The sequence below is a fragment of the Lepidochelys kempii genome, chromosome 6 (assembly GCF_965140285.1).
Source record: "Lepidochelys kempii isolate rLepKem1 chromosome 6, rLepKem1.hap1, whole genome shotgun sequence".
Classification (NCBI taxonomy): Eukaryota; Metazoa; Chordata; order Testudines; family Cheloniidae; genus Lepidochelys; species Lepidochelys kempii.
Genome location: NC_136385.1, coordinates 113,142,305 through 113,154,374, shown reverse-complemented (window position 1 = coordinate 113,154,374; position 12,070 = coordinate 113,142,305). Strand labels below are relative to the sequence as shown.

The 12,070-nt window shown below is 42.6% G+C and overlaps 1 protein-coding gene across 6 annotated transcripts in view; it reads left to right on the top strand.

The window, feature by feature from the left end:
* Positions 1–241: 241 nt before the first annotated feature.
* Positions 242–12,070, top strand: part of CDC42BPB (CDC42 binding protein kinase beta) — a 141,268-nt gene continuing 129,439 nt past the window's right edge. For 2 of the 6 annotated variants that reach the window (XR_012159573.2, XR_012159572.2), the window contains exon 1: positions 242–921. Coding sequence is in view for 4 of the 6 variants with exons in the window: in XM_073349716.2 (XP_073205817.1) it covers positions 744–921 (178 nt within the window). In the remaining 2 variants the exon portion in view is untranslated. The remainder of the gene's footprint in view (positions 922–12,070) is intronic. The other 4 variants (XM_073349716.2, XM_073349714.2, XM_073349715.2 and 1 more) reach the window with 2 other exon arrangements.

Below are 12,070 nucleotides of genomic sequence, written 5' to 3'. Positions count from 1 at the left end.
AGAGGCAGATCACAAACAAGGGAGGAGCCGATGCGAATCTGCCGAGGAGACGCCAAAGCCTCCTCTTCCCCTCCATGGCCAGGGAACGAATTTGCTGAAACGAATGGTTTCGCCTCCGCTCACGGGTGACGAATCTGCGGAGTTCATTCCAAAGACACTTGATAGCGGCCCTCCCTCATTTCACGCTACGGCAAGCGGCTTTCCCAAAACTCCTCAGGACGGGTTCAGCCCGCCCCGCACATCCGTGCGTGGGGACGCTGGCGTGGTGGGCGTAGCTCTGAGTCCCGGCTGGGGGCGCTGGGTGCCTCCTCCGGACAGAGCCGTGTTCGCCGCTGCTGAGGAGCCGCTGCTGTCCCGGGCTACCTGAGGCCTCTGGTCCCGTTAGGAGGAGCAGCCGTGGCGGACGCCCGTTCCCCGCACCGGACACCAGGGCGCTGAGAGCAGCCGGGCGCGGCGGCGGCCAGGCGGGCGCAGGAGGCCGGGTCCGGGCGGACCGGTCAATGGACCAGCCGGGCCTGGGGCAGAACCCGTGGAAGCAGCTGCCCGGCCCCCGGGGGGGCTCCCAAGATGTCGGCGTGAGGGGCGGGAGAAGACCCCGCCGCTGCCGGGTCCCGGCCGCCGAGGCGAGTGCCGCGGAGCGGATGGTGCTGCTGCGGGGACGCTGAAGCGGCGGCGCCTCGGGCCTCTGTACGTCCCCGTCCCCCTGCCCGGGCCGGCGCGCCCCGGCTCCGCCCGGCGGCACCATGTCGGCCAAGGTGCGGCTGAAGAAGCTGGAGCAGCTGCTGCTGGACGGGCCGCGGCGCAACGAGAGCGCGCTGAGCGTGGAGACCCTGCTGGACCTGCTGGTCGGGCTCTACACCGAGTGCTGCCGCGACTCGCCGCTCCGCAGGGACCGATACGTCTCCGACTTCCTCGAGTGGGGTGAGGCCTGGCGGGGGAGGGCGGGCGATGGAGGGATCGGCGGTGGGGGGCGGTTCGGGCATCTCCCGGCGGGACGGGGAGGAAAGCCCCGGAGCCGGGAGCAGCCCTGGGCCTCTGGACCAGTGAGAGCAGTCTGGGGAGGGGCAGCGCCGGCTAGTCATCCCCCCACACCCTGGGTTTAAGGCCCGTGCTTTGCATGGAGGGGAGAGGCCGCCCACTGGGTGTGACGCCTCCCTTGGTAACACCCTAGTCGCCAGGATGTGACCCTTGACGCCCGATAACCGCCGCCTCCCAGCTCTGCCTTCTTTCCAAAAGAGCCGCCTGGCAGCAAGTAAAAGGAGTGGCCCCGGAGTGCCCTTGGCCTGAAATCCTGCTTGCTTTTAGCCGGAAATGTCAGGCTAATCCGGTGCCTACCTGGAAGGGTGGGGGCAGTAGGGGCAGGCCAGTAAAATTGATTATTTAGCAAGGCTTTGTGTCCTGTTCGTGGCAGATTCCTTATAATCAGTTGAAGGAGGGGAGGGTGTTTCGTGGGGAGGGCGCTTGACATTTAGGGTGCACTCTTTTTAGTCTTAGCACACATCTGAAGGAAAGCGGCAATTCCAGACCATCCCTATGATAGTATCATGATTTGTCTTAGTTTCATGGTGTACTAACCTACCTGATCACAGAAAATCCACACACCTACTGACAAAGGAAAGGCAGCTGCAGGTGGTGGCACACAGAGTAAAAGCATTTTCTTGTAAAGGGGTGTGACTACGTACTCATTTGACATAGTGTTGTTAGACTGGGTTGGAACTACTGCCCTGGTTTATGTTAAATTGGTGATGGTAGCTGACTTGTTTGGGTTGTTGAAATAAATAATACTGACTGGTGAAGGTGACTAACTTTCTTCATGGGATAAAAAACTGGTGGGGGGGAAGTAACCCTTGCAAGACCATGGGCACCTTGCATTATTCTCTTTGTCACACACATGAAGTGGATTTTTAAAGAAACACTTTGTAAAAAAGGATTTTCTTGGGGAGGGGACTGTAAGGAAGTCAACTCCTTTATCTTAATAAATGCCTTTTAATATTAGATTAGTGCTCTAAAATATTGGGTTCCAGAGTAACAGCCGTGTTAGTCAGTATTCGCAAAAAGAAAAGGAGTACTAGTGGCACCTTAAAAAGAAAAGGAGGACTTGTGGCACCTTAGAGACTAACCAGTTTATTTGAGCATGAGCTTTCGTGAGCTACAGCTCACTTCATCGGATGCATACCGTGGAAACTGTATGTATGTAGGCAGTTTCCACGGTATGCATCTGATGAGGTGAGCTGTAACTCACCAAAGCTTATGCTCAAATAAATTGGTTAGTCTCTAAGGTGCCACAAGTACTCCTTTTCTTTTTGCGAATACAGACTAACACTGCTGTTACTCTGAAACCTGTCATAGTGGCACCTTGGAGACTAACCAATTTATTTGAGCATAAGCTTTGGTGAGCTACAGCTCACCTCATCAGATGCATTGGGATAATTGGTTCTCCTTGATTTCTGTGGGGATCACCACTCTTTGTTATATGTTAACAAACTAAGGGGATTCGCTTCCTGCAGTCTTCTGTTGATGTCAGTAATGTGATTGTTAACTGAATAATTAACCACTTTATTGCTTCTGGCTTGCAAGTCTGCAGCTACGGGTGCATTGCTCATTTGTTTTGTGGTGGGAGCTTTATGTATGTCATTTGCAAAGTGGATTCTGTTTCCATGTTCTTGTAACCAATTGTGTATGATCATTTCACTTTTTGAATTTACATGTAGACAAGTTATCAAATATGATTGTAACAGACTGTTTATAGTCTAGCTCCGAGATTAAGAAGAGAGGTTAGGGCAGGCTGATTTCTGGTGGAGAAGGTACTTTCTCTATAGTTGTTTGGTGATCATCTTTTGTAGGACAGCCACCATATTGTCATCCAGTGTGCTAATGACAGACTAATCTGTTACTTCTTGTAAAATTGCTTTTCCTATTCTTATGCATCATACTCACTGAATAAATATGAAAAGCTTTTTGGCTTGATGGGAAGTATAGCTGGTAATAACAGTAGCATATTTATTGCATTGTGGTGCTATCAAATCAGTAATTGTAGGCCATCTTAATGTAACAAAGTAGCTATTTAATAATGCATGTAAGCGACCATCTGGTGCCATAGGATTTATAAGTAGGGATAAAAGTTTGTAATCAAAACAGTTTGGAAAGGAAACTGGTCTAAAAATGTAGTCCTGTATATGTATATTCCATATACAAAAAACTAGCTTTAAAAATGATTCAGGTTGATTAATATGTTCTCCCACACTCCCCAACTGTGCAAGCCTTATAAAGCAAAGAAATACCAATTATGGGACACCTTTTATCTGTACCCTAATGCCCTCACAGCATATTTCCACTGATGGACTCTCCATCGTAAGGAACTTGCTTCTGCCTCCAACTAATAAAGAAACACAATGCACAACACCCAAATCTTCCTTGTGGTAGAATGCAAAATCTTAATTACAGCCTCATCAGTATTAGCAAATATTCAAAGTTGATGTGCACAAGTTGAATGTAACCTGTTATGTTTGTGGGGGGAGTATGAGATTGTAGTTATACTTTGAGGGAGATCAATGTGTCTTCTTGTCAGTTGGAGGCAGAAGGATCTTCCTTCTGACAACATGGAGTTTGTCACTGTCAACGGAAATGTGCTGTGTAAGAGGGGACCTATAATTGGCATTTTTGTTTGGGTTTTTGAACCTAAGGGGGATATTACACATAACCTAAGGCTTTGTCTACGCTACGCACCGTTTAGTGACACAGCTGTGCCACTCCAGCCATGCCACTGAAAGGCACACAGTATAGCCACTGTTTGTCAGCAGGAGAGAGCTCTTCTGCTAACAAAAAAACCTTCCACCCCCAATGAGAGGTAGTAGCTTTGTTGGCAGAAGAGCTCTCCTGCTGACAAAGTGCTGTTCACACTGGCGCTTTTCATCGGCAAAACTTTTGTTGTTGGGGTGTGTGTTTTTTGTTGTTGTTGTTCCCCCCGCCCCCACCTCTGAACGAGAAAACTGTCATCCAGTTTCCAGTGTAGACAAAGCCTAACTTAACCACTTCTAAGGGAAACTTATGTTTATGGATTTTCATAGGTTCTTAATTTGGCGAGTGAAAAGAGGCTTTGGGCATGGAAGGACAGGCAGGGATTCGTCTTAGTATTTCCTATGTCTTGTAGGGATATGGAGGAGGCAAAAATGTTTGAGGTGAGGGGAAAGGGGGAGGAGCTACCCTTCCTAAGCCTGGCACAAGGGAGCTCATGTTCCTGGGGCAGTAGAAAATGTGAATTACTCTATCTACTCCACCAGGCTGGCTATAGCTCCTTACAGTGGATGACTATCTCAGAATTGCAGAACTTTACAGAAGCTGCTGAGCCCCTAACACTGGAGCCTATAGCTTCTCTCTCCCTGGAACTCTGATTGCTGCTTCCTGATTGTCTGTGCCAAAAGCTTCTGCTCATCTCCTCACTGTTTCTCTACTATTAGAATGTAGGGGTTGGTCATCTTCCTCGTGGCTTCAGTCCCATTGAGTCTGCCTTCTTGAGTCAGAATAGTCTAATTTTCCCATGGCAAGCAGTGTGTGCTATTTCAGTTGAATCAGGCTCCGAGTCTGGGGAAGGGAAGAGAGGGTGAGAGGTTCCATAAAAAGACCTTCAGTAGGGGAAGGTGAGCTGAACTGGAAGCCAGGAAAGGAGTTCAGATCTCTTTTTGCTTTTAGCTGTTCACATTTCTTTTTACTTTTTAAATTTTTATTGAAAAAGGGCTCATTTTCCCACCACCACCTCCTTAGAAGGTAGGCAAGTATCAATCACACAGTTTGCACAATCTGTGAGTTATCTTATTTAAGAATATCCTCACTAGGAGTAAAAGCCAAGTTCTTAATATTATATACCCCAGTCTCCTACAGTTAGAAGGAATTTGTTAGATGTCAGTTCTTGGTGATGCTGCCTAAGCTGTTGCTTTAGCCCCTAGACAACACTCCTTTCCCACAGCCAGGAATAGAATCTAGGAGTCCTGATTACTAGTCCCCTTGCTCTGGCTATAGGTAACACTCTGCTGATGACTGTGGGAGAAATCTCAAGCTGCCTCCTACCATCTACTACAGTGGTTCTCAGCCTTTCCAGACAACTATACCCCTTTCAGGAGTCTGATTTGTCTTGCATAGCCCCAAGTTTCATCTCACTTAAAAACTACTTGCTTACAAAATCAGACATAAAAATACGAAAGTGTCACAGCACTATTACTGAAAAATTGCTAACTTTCTCCTTTTTACCATATAATTATAAAATAAATCAATTAAAATATAAATATTGTACTTACACTTCAGCATATAGTATATAGAACAGTATAAACAGGTCATTGTCTGTATGAAATTTAATTTGTACTGAGTTTGCTAGTGCTTTTTATGTAGCCTGTTGTAAAACTAGGCAAATATCTAGATGAGTTAATGTACCCTCGGAAGATCTCTGTGTGCCCCCAGGGGTACACACATCCCTGGTTGAGAACCACTGATCTAGTAAATAGTTGTAATTATCTGACAAAGTGTGTGTTAGGTCTTTCCCACATTTAAAAAAAAAATGTTATTTCAGTAGTCCAAATGGTTTAGAGTTGGGGATCTGAAGGTTTGTGGGTTCAAATCCTGCTGATGATGTGTATGTACTGGGATTCTTGTGGTTGGTTTGTTTTCTTTTTAAAAAATAGCTTATTTAATTCACGTAGTGAGAAAATATCCTTTGAAAGAAACATCAGAGTGAAAAAACATTACAGTATGTAAGTTATGGCACAGCATCCAACAAAACATAGATGTTCTACATTTCATTTATGTCAACCAGTGGGAGGTTTTAGTGAAATGGCAGTCATCTTTGAGGGCAGCGTGTAGCTTCAGTCCTGTGGAAAATAGTGATTATCTTTACTAGTGGCATCATCCACTGGTGATGTGGTGGCAACTTTTAATGAAGGCATAAAGAGCTTCATTGTAAGTATAGGACATGACAGCTATATCGAGTCTGGTTTTTTTTCCTGTTTTCCCTGCTGTCTTGCCAATCATTGATAACTTTGCTTAATTAAAATCTAATATACATTCAAAGGTAGCTGGTAATGAGTCTTAACTATTTGGAAGGATTGAAGGGTGGCAAACCAGCCACTTGTTATCAAAAGGTGTCTGCAAAAAGTCAATCACTGGGACATTTCAAAAATTCATTTTTAAATTTAATTCAAACTAAGCAGCCAATTCAGTGGCAGTCCAAGAAAATTCCATCTGTACTAACATTGTGCTGTAAATTTTGCTGTAAATTTTTGGCATTTTTTTTTAAAGGCTAAATCTCTGCTTTAAGAGGAAATCTTACCTGAATCTTAATATTGACATGTGACCAAGCCTTTATAATATGTTTTCATATTCCAAATTGGTGGACTTGTCAAACTAATTATTTAGGATAACATTTTTAAAAGTAATTTTGTCATATAGGAAGCTTATCACTCCTTCAAGAATGTCTACTTCCCATTTTCAGATTTTACTTAGTGTTTCTCCTAGCTTTGAACACCCATTTTAATGCATCAAGTACGAATAGTGGGATTCTCAACTATTGGTAGCGTGACACTGGGTAAAAGAGCTAATGTGATCCTGGGATGCACAAATAGGGGAATCTCAAGTAGGAGTAGAGAGGTTATTTTACCTCTGTATTTGGCTCTGGTGCGACCACTGCTGAACTATTGTGTCTAGTCCAGATGCCCACAACTCAATATAGATAGTTTAGAGAGGGTTCAGAAAAGAACCATGAGAAGGATTAGAAAACATGCCTTATAGTGAAAGACTCAAAGAGCTCAGTCTATTTAGCTTAACAAAGAGAAGGTTAAGCGGTGGCTTGATTAGTCTATAAGTATCTATATGGGGAGCAAATATTTAATAATGTGCTCTTTAATCTAGCAGAAAAAGGTATAACATAATCCAATGGCTGGAAGTTGAAGCTAGTCAAGTTCAGACTGGATATAAGGCCTAAATTCCTAATGCTTAGCGTAATTAACCACTGGAACAATTTACCAAGGGTTGTGATGGATTCTCTGTCACTGACTATTTTTAAATCAAGATTGACTGCTTTTCTGTAAGATCTGCTCTGAGAATGATTTTTGGGAAGTTCTCTGGCCTGTGTTATACAGGAAGTCAGACTAGATGATCACAATGGTCCCTTCTGTGGACCATGGAATCTATAAATGGCTTTGGAATCTATAAATCTATAGTAGAGGACATAATTTTGCCACAAGAAACAAGTTATATTCCTTATCTTAATCTTTTATAGAATAATTAAATTCAGATTACCATATATACTTGATCATAAGCCGGTTAGTTTATAAGCTGCCCCCCCTCCCCCCCCAGATTGGTAAGTAAAAATGGAAAAATTTTTATGACCCATTCATAAGCCGACCCTATAATTCAGGGGTCAGCAAACTTTGGCTCCCAGCCATCAGGATAAGCTGCTGGCGGACCGAGATGGTTTGTTTACCTCGAGCGTCTGCAGGCATGGAGGTAAACCTAAGTAAACAAAGTGTCCCGGCCTGCCAGCTGCTTACCCTGATGAGCCGGGATAATGAGTGGTGGGGAAAGTTTTTGGGGAGGAGAAGTTGGGGGTCAGGAGAGTAACCCCTGTGACCACCCCACACATGGCCCCACCCCTAGCCCGGGACCTCCACACTCTCCCCATCTCATCCCTTCCCACCTTAGGTGGGGCGGGCCAGGGGACACAATGTCTGTGGCCTGGCCAGAGCTGCTTGGGCAGGCTGGGCGGCGTGGCCGCAGCCTGCCAGCCCGAGAATTGCAGCTGCTTTGGAGGCTGGGGGGAGAGCAGCATGGCCAGAAGTGGAGAGACTCTGGCCCCGCCTCTTCCCTTCTGGCTCTGCTGGCTGTGCTGCCACTCCTTGCCCCCTCTGTTGTGTGTGTGTGTGGGGGGGGGGAGGGAGCTGTGTCCCACCTCTATACCCATTCATAAGCCAACCCTCTTCTCTGATGCTTCCCTTTTTTACTAAAAAAAATTTGGCTTGTGAACGAGTATATACAGTAGTTCAAATAATGTTTGGTTAATCAGCGAAAAGATTATGGTCTCTGAATACAATCTTGCTTTGTTTTGGCAAAATGTGTGGTATTATGGTGAAGATAGCAGCAAGCTCTGTATTTACGTGGCCTAATACTTCCCATTTTAAAAATTTCTAGGTTTTTTTTTTTTTTTTTTTTTTGAGGCCCCCCATACGTCTATTGTTTGCCACAGGCTTTGGAAATTAAGCAAGGAGAAAGTTCTTAGGCTAGAGAGATACCTTTTCTTTGTACAATGAAATTCTGCTCATGTTTTGCTGAGAGAGAAGCTGCTGAAAATCACTGTTTGTTTATATTAAGGAGAACTTTGCCAGGAAATTGCCTACATAACTACATTTAAAATAATGTTGTTTTGCTTGTGACTTGAAAGTTTAGAACTTGCAAGTTAGGAAATGTACTGTCAGTTATAAATTAAGAAACCTAAATTCTTTCCCCTATACTGTTTTTAAATGCATGATCGCATACTATTTTTCTAAGTGGACTTCTGTCTTATTCAGTGCATAGGATGGATGCATAAGGGGGCACAACTGTGGTTGCAATCATAAAGCTAATGTTTCCGAACTTTTAATTAAACTTGGAACCTAAATAACCTTCTTTCAACATAGCTTTTTCATGTGAAAGATTACTTTAAGTTGAGTTTTGCCAAGAAATTACTTTTGTCACCACAACTTCCAGTTGATGCCAGTGAAATCTCATCAGTATAAGAAAACTGAGTGGATGTCAGTTTAGTTAATGAACTTCAATGCACTGAATCTCTTCACCAGGTGAAGCTAAACTAGCTCTTTTTTACAAATATGCTTCTTTCTGGTTTGGTAGTGATGGAATTGTTGTATATCTCTTGGAAATAAATGGCTTAACTACAAGGGTCACAGAACTGAAGTGACTAATTGTCTCGTTAGATTCCTACATGGAAACTAATTTTGATTTTAGATTTATTTTCAGTATGTATGTTTAATATGGAGAAATGCTAGTCCAGAGTTAAGTTAGTAATATTTCCTTTACTGGTGTTTTTGGTCCTATCTAGATTCTTCAAACTTGTGCACTTCACACTTTGTAAGTGTAGTTTGTTGCAAGAGGAGAACTGGCATAATTTGAGGTCATTCAGACAAGCAGTTTCTGAGATGAGTTTTAAGCAAACAAGGTATAATTCAGGCTTTGAAAAGCTTAATAATGCTTGCTTTCTCAAATCCAAATTTATCACAAAAAAGAATCTTGATGAAATCTAGTGGATGTGACTGACTTAATCATTCCAGCAAAAGGAATGAAATGCTCTGCCACAAATAAATCTTAGTTTGTAAAAATCAGGTGGGTTTGTTGTTTTTTATTTTGGTATTTGTCCATGACAATGTAAAAGTATCAGTTCGCCAAAGATTTGCACAGACTCAGGACTGAGGTTTTTAAGCCTTCCACAGATTTCATGTGGGAATATACACTTAAACAGCTAGATAGCTATGTCTACATTATACCACACCTTGCGACCATGGGAACTGAGCACCTGAATACTTTATTTTAAAAATAATAATGTATGAGTGTCATAGGTGATCTGGTAGACATTCTCAGTCTGTGAATTTCTTTAAGTGCAGTTAAGATTGTGATACAAGATTAATTATCCTTGTAGCTGACTCCCAACATGTGACAGGTAACTGAAATATTTACAATCCATTGCTATTTCATTGTTACATATAATAGTGGAATAAGCAATATCCTAATGTTCTTAATCCCAAGATGTCAAACTCCTGATCCATTTGATATATTTATACAGTTTCTCTGACAGATTCATATTATCCAAATGCAAGACATAATTAAAGACAAGTTTTTAGTCCTAATGATTGTTGAAGGTAACTTCCTGAATGTGAAAATGTATGGTGCTGTTTTAGACCTTGATCTTGCAAAGATTTAGGCATGTTTATCCACTTTGAGTAATCCCATGGAAGTCAGTGGAAGCACTTGTAATACACAAAGGTAAGCATGTGCGTAAGTCTGCAGAACAGGGCCATTGGCATCCTGAAGTGGTTCCGAGTTGTGAACTTCCACTGTTCAGGTCATAAGGGTCTGATCTTTGAAACCTAATAATACTTACCAGGGACTAAACTTTCAAACATGATTAGTGTTTTTTGGGTGCCAATTTGAGACACCTTGAAAGGGGCCAAACTTTTGGAAAATGCTGAGCAACCATTCTCTGAATATCATACCCTAGTTGGGTATCCGAAATCACTAGTTGCTATGGAAGACCTAGGCAGAGATTCTCAAAATTTATATACAGTTACCTTAGTTATGTGCACATCTTAGCTAATTGTGTAGGCACATAGCCAAATGAACAAACAGCAAAAATAACATTAATCCTAAATGTGCTCTGTATATTCTCTCCTCTTGCCCACAGTGATGCTAAATGCATACAGTTACTTTGCTAAGACTTGGTCTAAACACAGTTGTTCCCATTTTTAAACTAACTTAGTGAACCCATTGCAAAACTCTGTGTGGACGCTTAATTTAGTTTAAATCTGTTTTATATTGGTTCAACTTGCATCATTACTTAATTTACCAGTGCAAGCTAAACTGATGAAATCCAGTTTTAAACTGATAATGTTTACACAGAGATATGTACTAGTTTAATTAAATCAGTTTAAAAATGCTCTTAATAAAACTGATGCAACTTCTGTGTGGATGAGGCCTAAGTAAGGTTTGTTTTTTTATATGCAGTGCTTGATATGTGTATCCGGTGCCAACTGGCAAGAGTGAAAAAGATGATGTTTTGCTCCTGTACCGTTGAACCCCTCCCAGCCTTGAGGCTATTCATCTTGTAATTTAAAGGAATTAAATACAATACACAACTGTTTTATTATAGCGTATTATCACTTTGATGTAGTGTACATCTCTTCTGCTTTGTTCTACCTTCTCCTTCCTGGGTGCACTGTTTCCTTTCCTATAAAGTTGGTATATCTTTTTCCTGCATTATCTTTCAAGTCTGTTTACTGTTTTTCAGTCATTTGCTCCAGCCCATTGTCTCATTCCCCTGCATTCTGTTCTGTACCTCCTTCCCTGTTTTGTCTCCTTTCTTCTCTCACGTCTCTCCAAAATTTCATTTGTATAAGGCCTGGTCTATGCACAGGCTGTGTCCACGCTAGAGACCTTACAGCAGCACAGCTGTACAGCTGCGCTGCTGTAATATCTCACCAACATAGCACTGTGCATACTACCACTTATGCTGGCTTAATTTATATCGCTATGGGGTGTTTTTTTCACACACCTGAGCAACGTAAGTTTTGCTAACATGCATGGTAGTGTAGACATGGCCACAGTTTCTTCACCACTGTAACAATTCTGGTTAGGAGAGTGACTTTTTTTCTTAATAGTTATATCAGTACAATTCCCCCAGTGTGGAAGCAGTTAGACTGGTATAAGGCACCTTTATATTGGTATATCTTCCTCCTCTTTCTGTGTGGGAGTATAAGCAGCTTTGTACTGGTATATCTGTTTACACACCAAGGGTGTTGTACCACTTTAGGTATACCACTATTATTAAAGCTGCACAAATTTTGTGGGTAGACAAGCCTTTAGAGTAATACCTAAAGGCCTGAATTAAGGTCATGACCACATAGTGCTAGGAGCTCACCAAACACAGGTAGAGAGGGTCCCTGCCCTTGAGCTTTTAACATAATTAAAGACAAAATACAAGTGAGTATAACTGTCAAAAGGAGGGCGGGGAGGACAAAGGTAATGATAACAAGATCATATGGTTACAAGGTCTTAACAATGTGCACAACTTAATGGATCTGAATCATTTAAATGTTTCATATTATACTATAGTACTTTGAATATCCTTGTGATACCATGAGCTGTGTATTACTTAGGCCAGGTCTACATTATAAATTTACATCAGTATAACTGTTTTGGTCCTTCTCACACCCTCAGTTTCTTCTGGCCTTTAATTATTCAAAATCTTTGTAACCATTTTTATATCTCCATTTAATTAGCGAGGTAACACCTTATCCATGGGGGGGGGGAGGCATAGCTCAGT